Below are 19,233 nucleotides of genomic sequence, written 5' to 3' on the forward strand. Positions count from 1 at the left end.
ATGGTGAAGAACATGGAAAACGTGGTGGAATGGAACTTTTTGAAAAGAAAGAAAACAATTTGGAGTGGATTCTGGCACACTTCAATAAGAAGTTTAAGTGATGCATTTCACTGAAGAATACTATTTTTATTTTACAACTTCTTTCTTTTTTTCTTGGACTACATAAAGTAGCTAGATTGTCAGCTGTGGCCACGCATTTGATACGTAGAGCTTCTATGGGATAAAAAAGTTGGACAGCTGGAAGGCAAATTTAGCACTGGAACAAGGTGATTTTGAAGAATATAGTCTTAATTTTTTTTCAGTCAATTTTTTTTAGTACTGAGTATAAATTGATACCTGGTGCGTGCATGTAAAATGGAAAAGTGGAGAAGGAACATTCCCATGCCTAAGGCACCGTGTGTTGAATTTGGCTGTGACTTTGTGCATCCTTGATCCCATGCCATGATTACTGAACTTAGGAAGCACTGGGTGTCTGTGTGTAAAAAAATACATATTGGAGATGTGCATTTAAAAAAAAAATAATTTGGTATTCATAACAGTGAAAACAACCTCAAACTGGAGGTGTGTGGCAAAGCATTGGTGTACAAATCAAATTAATTTTAGAAATATGTCACTACACTGGCAGTGAACTTTTGGGAACTGAGATGTATCACGGCTGGTTACTGCTTAGAATTGCCTCTTAGAACTCTGTTCACATTTTGGGAAAGTTCAGTTTGTTTTGGGTTTTGTGCCAGGATTGAAATAGGGGAAAAATTGTTTCATGTTTTGCAGTGTGGTCCTGTCTGTGGTGAAGTCACTGTGGAAACCCGTGTTAACTTTCAGTCCTGCTCACTTTGAATATCCATCTATTAAGCAAGTGTCTTTATTTGCAAAAGAACACTTCAAAGATCTGGCTCTAAGTAATCATCAATACAGATTATTTCCAGTGTTTTCCCTTTTTACTTCTCTTCTGTTCTCCTTTCATTCTTTACTACCATATATTGAGGAAATGTGGCAGAAAAATTGGTGTCATGTGACTTCAAAAGAAGTGTGTTTTTCTTCAGAGGTTGGGGTTGAGGAATTGTTTTTGGTTGTTTGTTTTGGTTTTTTTTTTGAAGCTCAGTGACTTCACATGAAAACTAGAGGTCTGTGGTTAGGAGCTATGGCAGTGGGGGCTGTTAGAGGTGCTGTGGTCCTGCTGCACATTTACTTTAATACTTACTTTATTCTTGCCAAATGTTGAAAAAACAAATTCTGTGACCATAAAAGTGAGTGTTAATATTGGATTAGGCATGGTTTGTAAACAGTTACACAGTCCAAAAAAAAAAAAAAAAAGGCTTTGTTAGTTAGAGAAGGTTTTTTTGTTCAGTTAGAAAAGAGTTAATCCTGCCCTCCATCATCTACAAGTGAGAGTCCAGCATTTGTTTCTCCTTGTGCTTGTCTGGATTAAACTTTATTTTCTACAATTGTAGTGATTGAGACAGGGAAGAGAGGTGTCAGCACTGGAATAGTTGCAGGATGCTGATGGTGCTGATGAGATTGTGGGATTTATCAGCACTGAGTTTATTAGTACCTCATCCGTGAGAGAATTCATTGCATTCCTTGTATGGTTTTTTACCTTTGGGTGTTTTAGGACATGTGAAAATTGCACAGATTCTGTTCAGTGTCCAGTTATATCTGAAAGGCTCTTCCTTGCTGGAGATACTGGAGGCCAATTTAATCATTGCTTTTTGAATTTTATTTTTAATTAAGGAGAGTCCCAGTGTTTATAGTATTAGCTCCTAACTTGAGAGAATGTCTCTAATTTCCTGTTTAAATTTAGGTCCCGTTCTTCAGAAGTATCAGGTTACTTACCTTCTGCTGGGATCAGTCAGTATCTGATACTTGTGCATAGAAACCCATCTGTCTTTCTAAATCTGAGCCTTTATCTTTGTGCTCTTTGATACAAAAAAGGGGTCATGCTTCTTGGAAATAAATCAGAGCACCAGAGATCACTGCAGTGGTGTTCTGCCATGGCAGGGAGGTGGAGGGGCATGCCAGGAATGCTTCATACCTTCCCTGCACCTCTGTATCATAATGTTTCTAAAATTATCTTTATAAAGTGCTCATAGGCTGGAGTGGAATCTGTTGTGTGTGGTACTGAAATCAGTGAACCAGTGTAATTCAATGGATTAGTCACCTGTTGCACACCCAAGTACAACTGCAGTAAAATAATCCTCAGTTGTCCTGGAGATATTTTTCCAGAACCTGATTAACATCACCTCAGGTTTTTTTTTAATGGTCTTAGCACTGTACTGTTTATAAACGCCTCTGATAAAAAAAAAAAAAATCACAGTATTTTTACAGAAACACTCATTTTCTGAGTGGTATTTATTTCCATTTTTGATAGGTCTTGTTCTCTGATACTTGTTAACTGAATTCCAATAGGATTGGGTAAGAAATGATGAAAGTCTTTTAGTATGAGCTGTGGTTCCCCAACTGACAAGGGTCTTGCTGGTTCCTTTGAATAAAATGAGACAGCTGCAAGTAGTTACAAGATGGGGGCTTTCATTGCATTTACCACCGCCATTAATATTTGGTCAGGCAACAAAGACTTGAAACAGTATTTTAGCTCTAATTGTTTTATTTTACTGTGCTTTGTATTTGTGGAAATAAATCTGGTTTGAAGGAACTGTTGGACCCAGACTGTGTGCAGAGTTGGTGATGTACAGAACCAAACTCTGGAACTGAGTTAATTTAATGCACTGTCTGGAAAACCTGGCTGCTTTCATCCCAGTGTGCCATTTATAACTTTAGTCTTAATTACATAAATTAAGTGATACTTTCCATATCAGTCTTTGCATCCAGACATGCTGAAAACTACTTCAGAGATGAAGTCTTTTATTCTTCTCCTGGGTTTTTTCCCGGTGTTTTTCTGACTGAATCCACTTGCAGGCCTTTGCCACCATCAGATTTTCCAGGTGGACTGGCTGCCTGTTTGCTCCCATCACGCTGCTGGTGTGTGCCTGGAATGTGGACAGCTTCCTTGGCTGCTCCTCTGAGCTCTCAGCCTTTCACTTGTGTGCTTTTTTCCAAGCAGTTGAGCTTGCCAGCCCATACACTCCTGGCTTGCCTATATCTTCTTTCCCTGAGAGCTGGGACTGGCTCTGCAGTGCTGAGCCAGCTGCCTGGCTCTGGGAGAGAGTGCAGCAGCAGCAGCCACTCCATCCAGTTAACTCCTTCTTGGGAAGGCCAAGGAGGGAGAGGCAGCTCCAGCCGGGCTCTGGCTGGGTGGGGAGATGGAAAAGAGTTTGGAGGAAAAGGAAAACGGCGACTTTGGCAGCAGAAGTAGGAACACGTGTTTTAGAAAGAAGGTCAGATATTATTAAGTCCACAACTTTTTCACTTTGTGGTATAGATTCACACTTCCCAGATGTGCTCTGTCAGGTTTTCCACAGGTGCAAGGTGTCACTTGGGCTTTGTGAGAGTTGTTGTTCCCAAGAGTAGTTCTGCAGCAGCAGGGCTGAGATTTTTCCTCAGGAAAGCTGGATTTGTAACAGTCGACTTTTTTTTGTGAAGAGGCAAATTCTTTAATAAGTGGTCTGGCACAATGTGCACCAGGACTGTTGGAATGAAAGCCTTTTGATTAGAGAACAGGAAAACGTGATGAATAATTGTACACCATCAGCCTGCAGTGAGCTTGGAATTGGGCAGGTGAGGTGGACACAGGCTGATACCTGCACTTGTGAGGTGCTTGGGTTTTTCATAGATAAAGGGAAAAAAATGCATGAGTTGATCAAGCTTGAAGTGCTTGTCTCTGTTTGACTAGTTTTTGTTATGTTTTTGTACCCTTTTCCACAGCTGATGTCCTCTTCCCTTCATCCTGGCTACCCTGAATTATGTCTGAGCAGGAAACTACTCTGCAGTTCACTCTTGTTCCTTGCAAAATTTTGAAGATTAGGAGTTAAATCATCTAACCTTCCTTTACACGTACACATCCACTTCTTTCCTCTCTCCTTCATGTGCCATCTTGGTTATTTTTCTTTGACTCTGTCTCCTTTCTTTTGGTAGCCTGCTACTGACCCCATCCTTACTCTAGGCTAGTACCTTGGGCCAGGGAATAAAAACTGAATTTAAAACTATTTTTAATATATACAAAGATTTCTGTTAAGCCTGTCAACCTGTTCCATAAATAGTCATCTTAGATGAATATCAAAATAACTTGTCTCAGCATTGAAAGCATTCTGGCAAGGATGGAACACACATTCACTATGGTTTTTCAGTCTCCTTTTCAGAGAATTTTACATTTCACATTCTCCATGGTGTTTCAAAGCACTCTATGAGAATAAGAGCAGCAGTAAAATCCAGACAAATTTGCAGTTAGCTGCAGACACCTGGCTGATCAGCTTGTACCCTTCAGTGGCAGCAGGGCTGTGCTGCTTCAGATTGCATGGCTGGCCTGGGGATCTCTCCACCACAACTTTTACAAAGAATTGCTGTGCTCTGATGTTTCTTTTGAAAGCTAACCTAGTTAACTGAATTTGGGTGCTAAATTAAGCTCATCCTATGCCAAATTTGAGATTTGCTTCTAGATTTTCCTCATTTGTTTCTTCTGTTAAGAAGGGGCTTTTGAGTTTTGTGTTTGTTCATATGTTCCTCTTATTTTTGATTCCTCCTCTTTTTTTTCTCTAAGCTAAACAGCAATTTGTTGCCTTCCTTGTCTTTCATAATGCACCACTTTTCCCTAGGTAGCAATTATTTAGGGATCAAGACATTTGCCCAAAATGCTGCTTTGTTAGCCCACAAGTGACTTCAGTGGTCAAAGATTCTTTGGGAGTAGCTGTGTGAGAGTCTCTGTGTTTGTTTACTTTGTTCTGGAGTCCAGTCTTTATCCTGAAGATGCTCCAGAGGTTGTTGTTGTTGAGCACTGTTTGCAAAATGCCTCCTTTTCCTTTCATGGGATTAATTGATTCCAAGGCTTTGAATTGAAGCCAGGCTACTGCTTGACCCAAGCACAAATTGTCTGATGTTGTATTTTTGGATGGGAAATTGTAAGGGATGAGCTCATAAATGGTGCCTGTTGTGTTCCTGGCCATTGAGTGAATCTTTGCACAAATTATAGACACTCCAATACTTGCTTCCATTCCTCTAGTGACAGAAGGCAGTCCACTTAGGTTTATTACAGAATTTTATCTTGGTTTAAGCTTCAGGGAAATATTTGCTCTAGTTTTTCCTCTGTGTGGTATCTTTGTTTTTCTTAAATAAGCCCCTGAGCAAAAAGTGTCTGCTGGAATTTCCTGGTAGCTTGGGAATACACTTGCTGTATATTTGGAGTGTTGTGTGTGCTGGGCCAAACCAGAATACAGATACTAGGAGATGGATGAGAGAATGCAGACAAATGTCACATTCTTTAAAAATGGGTGTAGAGAGAGATTAAAATGTATTTTATTATTAATAATTTACTTATAGAGGGATTGTTTCCCTTCATGAGAAAGGAAATTATCTACAGTTATGGTGTTTCAACCAAAAGTATTTTGAGGAAATCTGTGTGGTGCTATTTTTATAACTGAAGCTATTTCTGGTCACTAGAACTGCAATATTTGTGTAGCTTTGGTGCCATCTCACTTGGCTGATCACACATTAATATTTCCTATAGTTCTTAATGCTGGGAACTGAGGTGTTTACCTGTGGTCAAACTGTTGTGACTCTGAAGCAAGAACTGATGTTTTTTGAGAATTTGTTGCTTCAGAACTGGTATTTTTTGAGAATTTGTTGCTTCAGCCAAATTTAAAGTCAAGAGTAAAATGAGTGAATATTTTTCCAAGTCTTTCAAAGGAGAAGTGATTTTTGGTAGTGCTGTGATTATCAAATAAAGCAAATACAAATAAAGCAAAGTACATTTGGTGTTGTTAGTTAGGACAGAAGAAAAAACTTGTACTTACAAACTCCTCTTGAAAGTTTTATTTGAAGCTTAAAGAAAAGAAGACTCCATAAATGCATATTGCTTTTGAATCCTGCATAGTAATTTTCCCTTATATTAATATTTTAAATGTCTTAGAAAGCATGTAGCTCCACAAATGTCATTTGCTCAAGGCAATAAATGTTTCTTGTCTTCTGTTTGCTGTTTCCTGGCAGTGATGACAGCTTGCTGTGTCCCTATTCTGCTTCTTTTATGATTTGATATTTCTTCCAAACTAATACCTGCATGTTTGCAGGTTTTTTTTATTTTTTTTGTACTGCAGGTTTCCCAAGGCGCACTGTGGGAACATTTCCTGGCTGCAGTGCCCTGGGGATGTTTGGTGCCAAGTTTTGCTGCACCTTGTGATGCAGATCTGGCAGCGCTTGTTTGTAAAACTGATGTTGCTGTTGTCCCGGGATTGCCGGGGGTGACAATGTTTGCAGCCTTCGGGAGTTCATCACAAACTCGAGGACTTCTCGACTGCTCTGTTAATTGCTACTGAACTGAATGGGTCTTCAAAATTGGGACTCGTTTCAGAAGTAAAAATTGTTGGCTCTTAGAGGGGAAAATAGCAAGCAGCGCTTGAAGTAGAACTCAAAACTTCAGACTTCATGGTCTTCATTATTTTGCTCCTGTGGCATGTCCATCCTCCTGCTTTCCTCTCCTTTGGCCTGTACACTCTTGCATCCATTTGGGTTTAGTTTAATTTGGAAAATTGTGTGCTGCAAGTACTACAGCAGGTTAATTCTCCCTTTTGAAGTGATATTTCCTGCTAAAACTTCTGTAGTTAAAAAACTCCTCCAAAACCAGCCAAGCAAACCAACGAGATGGCTCTTGAAAGATATTTAGATTTGTTGGAGTGTGTTTGTCAGACTTTCTGGTTCTCATATGTTTTTCCTCAATTAGAAAAAAAAAAAAAAGTTTGTTGATGTTTCTTCTAGGAATTCTCAAATTTTTAATACCTAGGTGTGTTTATTTTGTGTGTTAAGTGTTCTGTGCTGCTCTGAATCCTATAGATTTTCCTTTCTGTGAGTGCCACTTGTTAGTTTGGTGGCAGCCAGGTTACCCTTTGCCAGCTGTGGAGTAGAGGCTGCTCCACGTTCAGTGATCTGTTGTGTGGTAGCAGTGACTTATTAGGTTCAATTTATGGCAGAAAACTTTTTTTTTTTTTTTTTTTACATTCTACCTTTTAGCGTGATAGGAAAGGAATAGTCAAAGTTGAGCTGAAACAATAGTAATAAAGTTATTTCATACTATTTGATGATAAAGACAGTGGTTGCTCTATAAACTTAGAAATTAGGGGGGATTTTGGTGCAGTGCCCTGGCAGCACTTGGGCTGCTCAGAGGCTGAGCTGAGGCTGGCACAGGGGAGCTCTGTGCATCTGCTCACTATCCACGGAAATGTTCTTGGCAGGGCTCCCTGGGATCCCACCAGCCACTCTGTTTGGGTTAGGTTTGGTTGTTTTTTTATTTTTAAATAGGCATAGGGCTTCAGCCTCCTAGCAGTTTATGGTGTTGGACATAATCCTAGGAAGTGGGGTTTTGTGCAAGGGCCAGAGACTTGTGATGTTCTGCTTCCTAAAGCTCCTCTGATCACGAGGCAGAAAACTTTGGGTGCAGCTGTTGGATTTGTGGCACACACAGAAGTCAGTCCTGGCTGAGTGCAGACTTAGAGTGTCCTTAAACTGAGCTGTTAATACTGATTGTGTGGCATAGGGTGTCTCAGTGCTTGGGATATCTTCAGATATTTGAGCAGATGCCTGCAGAACTACAGGATATTTCAGCTGTACATTGGTTTTTGCTCAAACAGTCTTGAGGGGAGAAATACAGATGTTGTCCAGCCTAAAGGTAGATTGTCAAATGTTTAAGCATTTTGAAGATTACCAGTTTTTCTCCAGTTTTGACTTTTTTATTGCTTTGTCAGTAAAAGGACACCGTTGGACTAAATCTCTTTGTAAAACACGTTTTCAGCACGAATATTAGTAAATAATGAAGATGCTACTTTATTAGTCAAAGTCTATCCCAAAATTCTATTACCTGTAATCGCTAAAATATTTGGCAGATACCAAGAGTGAACCTGGGCCTTCCAGTTAAAAGGACTCTGCAGAGAAGAAACTTGAGCAGGCATGCAGCATTGATTTGTCCAAGTGAGTGCTGTGCTGCTGTAAGCTGCAGCTCAGGGTGGCATTGCAGTGAACTCGCGGAGTACATTCAAACAATGGGGTATTTCCACTCAGGGTGCGTTATGGTACCAGACTTAATCACTGAGTGCCATCAAGGAACAGATGGCAAGGGAGGACACAACTGGTTTGCAGTCTGCATAGATTTAAGCACGAGGCCATTAAGCTATCACATTCCCATTTCTGATAGATTTTGGTCAATGAAAAATTTAAAGACACATAATCCCTGATTATATGAAGTCTCAATCTGTGATTCATGACACTGGGAGTATTTCAAAATCGCTGAAGTTCTCTCTGTAATCAGGAGTTTTAAACTAATGCATTATTGGGATAGATGCCCCTGTCTGCTTGTATTGCTATTGAAATTAATGTATCTTGTCATAAGTAGGTTGCTCTTAAATGTAAAATTGCTTAAGGGTATCTTTTACTGCTCTGCTTCCTATCGACTTCTAGACAGATTTGCCCTATTTTGCTGGGCTGTTTGCCACTGAAGCAGCTCAGTATCCCCACCTCATAAAAGGAGCAGTTCAGAGCATGCATGGCTTTAAAAATGTTTCTGGTAGCCAACAGAATCTTAGGGTTTTAAAAAGCTGCTTTTTAAAGCTGTGTCTTAAACTGGTTCCAAAATGGACCTCTTAATCTTCAAAATTATTGAATTTGCATCCTGTGTTTCCACGAGTTGATTTTAGTGTCATTGGGCCCTAATGAATTCTAATAAACAGAATTGTTTTGCATTAATAAAAATATAATCATTATAAACATTTTACTGGTCATCAAAATTCAACAGTTCAACGTAATGGTCCAAATGCTTCATTAAAATCTTTGATAAATTAGTTTTCAAGAACTGTAGATGAGTTTAAAGATGCTCTTAGAAGGTTTGGGCAGTTCAAGTTTAGAATCTTATCTTTCTATATGAAATATAGTTGCACTTCAGACTTCATGCTTAGTAAAAATGTGAGTATGCCATGACTTGGACCAGCCTGAAAAATATAATTCTACAAACAACATAAAATGGAAATGTGTATCTGACATCCTGCTAGATTATTTCTTCTTTGAGAGGGACAAATTAAGACATCAGTACTTAAGATGATGAACTATATTGAATAAATAAATAATATTTAAAATGCTGTTTAGTGCATTTGAGAAAATGAGACCTGTTTATCAGTATAGGAAGTGAAGTTGGGTTAATTTTTTAAAATAAGGAATCTCCTGTTTCAGGGACCTAATCGTGGTCCTTTGATAGCAGTGGTGTGAGGAGAGATCTGTCAGGTCTGTGCTTGGCTCTTCCATCCACAAACCTGTAAGACAATCTGAAAGGTAGAAATAAATCAGTGAGTGGAGATGAGGGAGCTCTGCCAAACACCAGCACAGAGGTCACTTGGTGGGAGAATCCCTCGGTTTTTAATGTTTATTTTCATTTTGGTAGGTAGCCTAGAAAGAGTCTGTGTTTCTAATCATTTAATGACATCATGTGGTTAGAAAGATCTCAATTACTGTAGCACAGAGGTGAAGTCCTGCTTGCACTGGCAGGTGCTGAGAGCAGGATTTCACTCTGGGAAGCAGAGGAAACAATTCTCTGCCCAAGTCACTCATCCTGGGCATGGCTAATATGTGTTAATTGAGAGTGTCAAAGACAACTGACTTCCCATGGCTGGAGGATAATGAGCCAAGAGCACGTTCATTACCAAAAAAGAAAATTCCAGAAAAATGAATCTACTACTGATAGTGAGTTATTGAGGGTACATGTTTAATTAAATTAAAGATGATTGGTAGAGATTAGTAGTGTTAGTACTGATATCTCACTAGCTTGCTTGTATTGAACCTTAGAAACAGGGGGTTAAACTTCTTTTTTGCCACTACCTACTTTTAAATTCTGCTGAAAAATGCTCCAAGGGGAGCTTGGAGTTTGGGGTTTCTGTTGGACCCTTTGCCATGATCTTCTGGGAAAGTTTAAAATTACTAAAATAAATTTTTTCTGTGCACCAGGTTGTCTCAAGGCTGCCATTCTGATTTTAACTGCTGATCATCTGCTCTAGCAGAGCATCTTGAAACTGGACAGTGGAGTTTTTCCAAGTGGTAAAAATACAGCTCAGAGCACATCTGTGGCCCAAGTGTTCCCAGCAGAAATTCACAATCTCACTAAACTGCTTCCTGCAATTTAAGCCAACAACAAAAAGCCAAACCAAAACCAAAAAACTCCCCAAGTTTGTGTTTTAAGCTACAGGAATGAATCATTTTGGCACTGAGCAGGTCAGTTTGTCATAGAGGGAGGTGAGGTTGTTAAAGCAGCCCAAACCTTCCCTGCTGGCTGGGCTGATCCCCTCGTGTCATAAAGATCCAGTGCTATGCAAATATTCAAGTTTTTTCTTCATCCAGGATCAATCTCGATATCCTAATGCAGCTTTGGAAATGAGAGGATGGAAAGCCTGAGCTTTGATGACGTTGGTGTTTTGAGTTCTTGTGGTTGCACACTAATTTCGGTGTCAATGCTAAAAATAAGAGGTGGCACAATATCCAGGAAACCCCTGTGCCCTGCTCTGAGTGCTCTGAAGGGACAGGCACATGAGATGTGTGGCTGTAGAAATGCTGCTGAAGATGATGAAAAAGCCCAGAGATAATCCCATGGTCATTAAGATTAAAGATGAAGATTAAGGGCCCAAATCGGCCTTTTGGAGATATGTGTGTAGAAATAGGAGACTTCAGCTGATCTCTGTAGGTCAGCAGGATTTATTGTGGATTTTCTCTTGTGATTTTAACAAATTTGAATGAATTCAGTGTGGAAAGGAGACCAGTTCTGTGCATCTGCAGAGCAGAATTATTTATAGTCCATTTAGTTGCTTTTAAAGTTACAGGTTGGCTGAAGTAATAAACCCAAGGTCACATCTTAGTCACGTGGTTTGGCTAATATGTTCTAAAATTTATTTTAATTGTTAGTAATATTTTTAGGAACGTGGTGATGAGCATTTAGGAATGAGGCAATTACCCCTGTCCTAATTTTCCTAGATTTATAATAATGGATACAGAAAAAAAAAGATACTGTGCCTACTACTTTTATTTTAAAAATGTCTGTGTTGGAGGTGCATTTTTTATATGACCTGACTTCCTTTCCCAGGAGTGTTTTTTTCTATTATTTCTATTTGTGCTTACAAGCCAGGAAATGCTGGTAGCAGTAAACTGAAAGAAAGATAGAAATATATCTTTAGAAAAAATCAAATATGCTAAAAGTTAAGCAAACTGTAAAAGTCAAATAAAGTTTGTGTAGGTAACTTACATATAAATGAAAAATCTGTAATTTTTGTACAGAGAGTATGAGAAACTACCAATTAAAGGGACAAATTGCATCAGAGGAAGTTGTGATACACAACGTTCAGGTCATTTTTGTTTCACAGCAAATGACTTCTCTTTCTGCATTTGGTTCTGACTCTAATCCTTTGCCTGTGTGTAATTATTGAATTCCATTACTTTTGCACTTTACCAGGATCATTCTCCATTGCAATAGTATTTTTTGAAGGTTGTTTTTTGTTTGGTTTTTTTTTTCCCTCCCAAAGTTTGCCAGTGGCTGTTCTAGAAAGTGTATTCTGTATTCCATTGTTTAAATCATTAATGACAACGTTGAATAAAAGCAGAGCCAGCAGACACATATCCCTGCAGGGAGCCCTGGTTTGACTGGGAAAACTTGGTAGTTTGTTTTTGGGTGCAGCATCCCAGCCAGCTCTCATTTCTCTGGTAATAATAATAATATCATGAAACACTACAATAATACTATTAAATGTCAAAAGTTGCATTGTGCAACTGTATCATGAATCTGTGAAAGTGAGAAACTTCACATTTGCCATCCCTTAGGAATTCTTTAATTTCAGAGGGTGTTGTGGGGGGTGCTTGGATTCTGCATGGTTTTCCATGAGAAATGCCAGTGAATGAATGGGTGTCATGCTGTCTGTCCTGTGTGTGTCAGAGGTATTGAAAAAGGGTGACTCATGTGCATTTCCTCAGATCCTTTCTGCTTTGGGAAGGAAGAAGTGATTGATTTCCTCCCTGAAGCCAAGACAAACCAGAGAAAAATCTGGCAGTATATGGTAGTACATGACAAAAACTCCAGTTAATAATCCCTTGGTTGACACATTTCAACAACCTGTAAATATATTAAAAAATCTGTAAATATGTTTATATTTATAGTTTAGTGTGTGTTAGCACGATGTGTTTCATATTCATCATCATCCTAAAAGTGAAAAATTCCATTTTGTTCCTGGTGGTAATGGAATAGCCACAAGAACTTTGCTGCCAGACCCATTTCCTGGGAGTTGTGGGTGGGTGCTCCCAGTTTGAGGCTGCATTGATGGCAAACAGGGACGTGGGGCTTGGTTGGCTCTGTCAGAGACATTCCCAGCTCTTTCCATGCACCACAACTCCTTATTGATGTGTGGAGGGAAACACAAGGCATGGTCATCAAGACAAGGAATGGCTGTGCTGACACATTGACTCCACCATTTGTTTTATAGAGAAAGCTTTAAATATTAATGTTCAACGTGTTTAATTTATTCTTTTTTTCTTTTCTTTTTGCAGCAATCCAAAGTCTGCTAATCAGAGGATAAACAAAAAAGTCAACAATGATGCATCATTAAGGATTCAAAATTTGTCTGTTTTGGTGAAACAAATAAAAACTTACTATCAGGTCAGTAATTGTTCGTTGTGTTGTGTTTTGCTTGGAATTATTTCTGGATTTTCTTCTGTAGTTATGGCTTTAAGGGTAACAGGAATAAGATCAATAAGAGATACCTGTATGGATGATTTAGAGATCTGGTCCAATTTTTATCACTATTTACAGGAATAAAGGTGGTGTGGGCACATTTTGGGATGAGAGATGATCTGTTTATAGAATAGATACTCTGTGTGTTCAGTTTCTCCTATGGTGCATCAAGTATTCTTGGTTGGTATTTCCTGAGTTGAAGCAAGTTCTGTGCCAGTGAGAGAGATTATTACATGTGCATTCAGTCTTGGAAATGGAATTGTTGTTAGGAAAATGGGATTAAATTCACTGGGCTTAGAATGAATCTGGGAATTTGTAGTAAATGCAGTGAGGATCCAAGGAGAACTGGAGTTGGGTGCAGTGGGAGCTGGTTGGGCTGCTGTACACATGGACACGCCACAGCTGGGCACTGCAGCTGTCACCAGTGTCCCTTCAGTGTGGCTTTCAGTGCCCTTCCACACTCCTTCCTGCCAGGAGAGCCCAGACCTGGGAGAAAACCTTTGCAATGCCTCTCCCCACACCTCGTGGGCAGCCCGTGCTGAAATCTGCTGTGTCCATACAGTGTGTGCTTCCCAAAAGTGAGGGCAGTGAAAGTTCCCAGCTGTCACTGTCCTGCCCGAGCACAGAACCTTTTCCCAGCACTTCCCACCCTTCTCTCCTTGGCAGCCCCTGCACATGGATGTATGTGCTGCCTGCTAAGGCCCAGATGCTTCTCCTTTTCCTAATGGAAATCATTTTCCACCAGGCATTAGTGTTCCACAACTGGAGCAGCAGAAGGCACAAAGCACTGACAGGATTGATCTTTGTTGGCACACAAAGCATTCCCTGTCCTGCACTGGCCTCATGGTATCACCAGGCAGAATTTCTGGCATTTATGTACCTTGGGATGATTCAGGATTGTGCACGTTGCTCCAAACCTAGAAATAAGCTTATTAGAGCTTTTTTTAAAATAAAAAAATACTCTTTTTGAAGAACTGGTAAAAGCAGTCAGCATGCCTTTAATAGTCCAAGCTATATTGAACTGCCCTTTTAAGTGTTTTATACACTTGCCCCCCCATTTCTCTCCAAAATCTTTCAGGGTTTTGGTCACCATGCAAACATTGAAGGGCTGGTGTTCCTAGCAGGAATAAAAGCATTTACTCTCCAAACTGAGAGCTCCCGTGAATCTAAAATTGCTTTTTCCACGTGTAGATATTCACTCCCTCCAGAGGTCTGTGGTAGTTGAAGTGTTAAAGGATGGGCTGTTTCACACAGGGGTCAGCTGAGTTCCTGTCACCTGTGAAATTCCCCAGGGCAGGAAAGCCGGGGCTTGATGGATGCCCTGGAATGGAAGTGAGAGGCCTCCCTTAGCCTGGGGTGAGGCAGGAGCCTCTCAGCCCAGTGCTCCTGAAAGCTGAGTGTACAGGGACCCTTCCCTGGGGCTGCCTGGGATGCCAGGGGAGCACTCACTGTGCCCAGGGAGGGTTGTACTGGCTGTTGGAATCCCTGATGGATGTGGGGATTTGGAATTTTTAGCACTTCTCATTGTGAGCTTGTCCATGCTGGTTTGTTCCATGTGGTTTTAGAACATCTGTGGAAAACCTTCTCTCATTTTCTCCCAGCAGCAATGCTGTGGATGTACTTGTCAAAAAACCTGCACTGGTAGAATATAACATTCAAAATTAAGGTTTATGTTAGATTACTAATTTTTTTTTTTTTGTTGCTGCATCATCTTTGTTATTCTCTGGAATTACAGTTCTGGTCCTGAACCAGTAATTTGTGTACATTTCTTGGCAGTGTAAGAGCATGGAACTGTTCTCAGCTGTTAGTTCAACACAGGTGATTCTAAATTTCTGGTGGGCTCGAGAGGTTCAATCCAGTGAGCAGATTTGACTGAGGATGTGGAAATCTTCAGTAAGATAAATGCTAATGAGCTGTAAAAGTTAGTGCAAGCCAAGGCAGTGCTGAGGTGAGCACAGAGTGACAGAAAAGGTGTCAGACATCTCTGAGGCAGGGCAGAGGTGTTGTGAGGAAACAGGTGATCATGTCCATTCAGCACACGGATTTTGGTAATGCTGCTCATACTCTGCTTTGATACATGATCAGCTTTATGATAGCAACATGGAATTATTTGAGATGCTACCAAAAAACCACCCCCAGAAAGCCACTCTAAGAGTATGTGATTTTCTTTCATAGTTGCTGTTGATACTCATTCAATTAATTCTGTTTTATCTGTTCTATATTGATTTAAAACATCCTGTGGTGCACTTTGTGTCTTGCTTTGATTTGAAAATGGTCTTTATCAAAGTCTGAGAGGTACAGGTGTCACACTTGGTTGAATTTCATGATATTTGAGGAGGTCAAAGCTGTTTTCTCCCTCCTTACAATTTGTCTTAGGTGTGACCAGAGGGAATATATTTTTCAGTCTACTATTAATCAATTCAGATATCTTTTTGATGTTGTATATTAACTGGTGGGAACTTTCAAGTATAGCTCACCTAATAATTTTTACAGGTGTTTTTGAAGAAATATTGGGGTTTTTTTCAATTTGACCTTAAGGAAATGGACTTGTGTTGGGTTGTTGTTGACAGTGTGACACCTGATGTGTGCCTTGGGCTCTTTTGGAATATGTTGCTTTTGAGCAGGAGCATTTTATACAGTAATGGATCTGTGGAAAAACAAAAAGCCTGACTTATAGGATGGCATCTGCTGGGAATAAACATCTGGGAGCAGGAGAAAGACTGTTCTGCTTCAGGAGCATTAGGCTGTGTCTAGACTGGGGATTTGACCCGATTACAGCCATTCCAGGAGCTGCACTGAGGGAATCCATGGAGCAGAGAGGCAGAGCTGCTGCTCTCAGTGCTGTGTGCCACTTCCAAGCTCAAATTCCATGGGATTGTGCACACGGGGCTTTGTACCTTTATATTCACAGCTGGCCCCTTGGCACTGCAGCAAAAACCCCTGGGATTTTCACATCCGCGTTTTGGTGAGGCCAAAGAAACCCTGAAATAAAGGAAATTGATTTTTTTTTGCAGTAGAAATGCACTCTAGAGCCGATAAAATCAATATGTATCAATAAGTTAGTCAGGGAAATGTGAACATAATAAATGTAAAGGGTTTTGCTGCATTCTGAGACTCGGGATCTCGTTGGCTTAAGATCCCTAAGCCAGCTCATTGCCACAAGAGGATTTTGCTGTGTGAGATGATTGTGCAAACCAGTAAAACAAAGCTTCTGTAGAAGTAGCTCACATTTATAATTTTTTTAAAAAATTAGAATGCAAATAATGAAGTATTGTACAAATTGTGTGCATGAATTCCTGAAAAATATTAAAACTGTTTAATTAATACTGATTTCTCTTCAATGGCTGTTGGTATTTGATGTTTGCTTTCATTCAGTACATATGCTGTAAATAATGTTTTAATTCACTTTTATAGGAGACTTTGCAGCAGTTGATCATGATGTCTTTGCCAAATGTGCTAATAATTGGCAAAAATCCTTTTTCTGGTAAGTTTATTTTTGGCTAGGATAAAAATGTACACTGGTGTGATAATTTTCACTGGAAATAAAATTGCTATAGGGTTGAGCCTTTCAATAGAAGATTGTGTAAATACTTTATCAAATAAGTGTTTAATAATGATTTTCTTTGTCCACACCAAGGGTCCACACTGTAAAAAACGTGTTCTGTCCCAGCCTCAGCCCTGGCTCTCGCTAGGATTTATACTGAGTGCATTTCCCAGCAGCCACTGAACCACTGATGGCACAAATTAAAGTTTCATGCACTCCCAGCTACTGCACTTTCAACTTTCTTTGCCTGTGTCAGTTCTAAGGGAATGGGCAGCTCAGTGCATCTCACTTGATCCAGCTCCTGATCCTTGTTTCTCCTTCCCCCACACTCTCCTGCTTCTCTTGCATCCTTACCTGAAAAATATTGCAATGACCTTCTTGTTTTCTCCCCTGAACTGACGCTGTCTTCTCCATGCTCCCACCTTCTCTGCTTCCAGCTCTGAGAGTTGCAATTTTCAGACCAAGAAAATTAGCCAGTGTGGAGCCAGCTGACTGTCCCCAGCCACTTGGGAATCTCTGCACCATGCTCTCAGTTCCAGAAGCACGGAGCAGACACACCTGGCCTGCATGGAGCCACTGTGGATTGGGCAGGATTTATTTCCTTGGGTCTCATGTGTCCCAGGTGTTCTCCTCCTGACGTTCTGACACCTCAGCAGAGAGGTCAGGAACTGCTCTGACAGGCTGTGTAGCTTCCCCTGGCTGCTTTGATTTCTTCCCTGCCACCCTTCCGTGTCTGTGGGACAGGGGGTTCCTCATGAGCCAGAAGAGCCATCTGTGTTTCCTCACCTCCCAGTCCCAGGGCTCATAACGTTGGTATTTTCCATATCCCATCTGCACATACCCCATCTCTGTAGGTACCTTGCTTGAATTCTTTTGGGTTTTACTTTCTGCTTTTGAATATTGCTGCTTTTGCTTCTGAGGTCACAGCTTTTTCAGTTTTTATATGTGCAGCTGCTGTCATATGCACCAAGAAGTGTGAATGTGGTCTCTTCCTTTCCAAAAGAACAGAATGCATCCTGCTTTTATAACTTTGATTCCAGACTTTCTTGCCTCCATGGATTTGCCTAGAAACCAGAATTACTGGAAAAACAGATTTTAAAACCCCAGGTCATACTATTGTTTTGTAGTGACATTTTTTTTTTTATTCTGCTCAAGATACTGAGAGAAGATGTCATAACAATAGTGTGTATAAGATGACATTTATTTTATCAAACCCCACAGAGTTAATTCTACATTCAGTTGTATACATTCAATTTTATGGTTTGGTCATTTTGAAGGAGGTGTCTTTGTCTTTTGGGATCTGTGGTTTGGCAGCTTTGCTGATATGTGCTTTGCTCTTCTGTGGGGCTTTTGTTGGATTTGTGAGAAAATGTGGACTTTGCTGTAGTGTAGCACTCACATTAAAAAAAAAATTGTTATGTTTGGACAACATTCTTGAAGGTGTTTCAGCTCCCTGCTGGAGTTGAGTCACAGAGTTTGGTCTGACCTAGAATTTAGACTTGTTCTTTTGGGTTCTGTCCAGAGCCTTTCCCCTTTGAGAGTTAGGACTGCTCTTGCTGTGTCAGCTTAGAAAAGGAGCTCATCCCTACATGGATTTTTAAGCTTTTTTTGGGCAGCTGCAGGGAAATAAAACCTCAGTGACCTTTGGAGACACTTGCTGTGTAAATCTGATTGCATCAAGGCAAGCCCCAGAGTAAAAATCAATTCCCTGATAAAGACTTGGATTCGGTCCACTGAAACTTAGGCTGGAGGTGTGATTTTTCACAGGGATGTGTCCCAGTTTTTCCCCTTTGCACTTAAGGAATGATCAGTAGAGAAATCCCAGAAGATGCCAAATTGCAGATGGCAGGAGCTGATACCAGAGGGCAGTTGGCTCATGGAGGAAAATGCAGGGAGAAGGTTGGAGTTGAGGTTTGGTAAAACAGGGATTTTTATCAGGAAATATTTCCTCAGCTGATTGGCAGGAAGGCAGTTGGAGGAGAGCTACAGCCTGTGACTGTAAATGTTAAATTAAATTACAAAGGGATAATGATGAGGCAGAGGGGAAGGGGAAAGATGAAAACAAGTTCATATTCCTCAGGGAGCAAGGCAGGGGAGGATGGAAGCCTGCAGAGGGTGTGGAAGTCAGGGATAAGGGTAAAAGATCAAAAAAAATCAGCACAGGGCAGGGCCAAAGTTCAGCAGCAGGTTGAAGGGTGTAGAAGAGAATTGGTTATTTCTGTGTTTCTGCTGGAGCAAAAGAAGAAAAACAGAAGATGGGGGAAGCTGAGATGGGTCAGTATTTTGCCCTGTTCCTTCAGGGAATGTGGGGGAGAGACAAAGAATCAATATTCAGGCAGTCAGGAGATGAAGAGAGATGAAGAGGAGCTCAGGGATTGCTTAAAATTTTAAAAAGTGTGATTAATTTATTGGGTTAAGTGAATGTTGACCTTTATTGATACCAATAAAGACACAGCCAGGTGGAATTCCCCTTCTTCAGCTGAAGCAGCCTCTGGTGAAACACATTCCTTGATGGTTTTTCTGTTTCTCCATAAAAGACTTGACAGCTCAAGCCTTTGGGATCCAAGAAGTCTGAATAAAAGATCAAAAATCTCCCATTTTGAGTCCATGTTTTTTGCAGTGTATTTATCTACCTGAGAAACCTCTTGAAAAATTGCAATATTCCATGTTCATTGGGATTATTCACTTTATGTAGCTCCCTCCAAAAGCAGCAGCTTGAGTCAATGCCTGAACTGTTTGGTCATCCTTGAAGCATTTGCTTCATGGCATTTATGTTCTAGATATAGAATATATTTCTATGTTTAGTAGTAAGATGAGGACATTGTGAACCTAAAAAGTAAGGAAC

At 40.3% G+C, this 19,233-nt stretch overlaps 1 protein-coding gene across 19 annotated transcripts in view; it reads left to right on the forward strand.

Annotated features, from left to right (window-relative positions):
* CCDC88A (coiled-coil and HOOK domain protein 88A) overlaps window positions 1-19,233 on the forward strand; it is a 65,720-nt gene that overhangs the window by 2,410 nt on the left and 44,077 nt on the right. For all 19 annotated transcript variants that reach the window (XR_015802088.1, XM_014895130.2, XM_088160787.1 and 16 more), the window contains exons 4-5: window positions 12,661-12,769; window positions 16,259-16,328. Coding sequence is in view for 18 of the 19 variants with exons in the window: in XM_014895130.2 (XP_014750616.1) it covers window positions 12,661-12,769; window positions 16,259-16,328 (179 nt within the window). In the remaining variant the exon portion in view is untranslated. The remainder of the gene's footprint in view (window positions 1-12,660; window positions 12,770-16,258; window positions 16,329-19,233) is intronic.

Source organism: Sturnus vulgaris, chromosome 3 (assembly GCF_052056855.1).
Source record: "Sturnus vulgaris isolate bStuVul1 chromosome 3, bStuVul1.hap1, whole genome shotgun sequence".
In the NCBI taxonomy this organism is placed as follows: Eukaryota; Metazoa; Chordata; class Aves; order Passeriformes; family Sturnidae; genus Sturnus; species Sturnus vulgaris.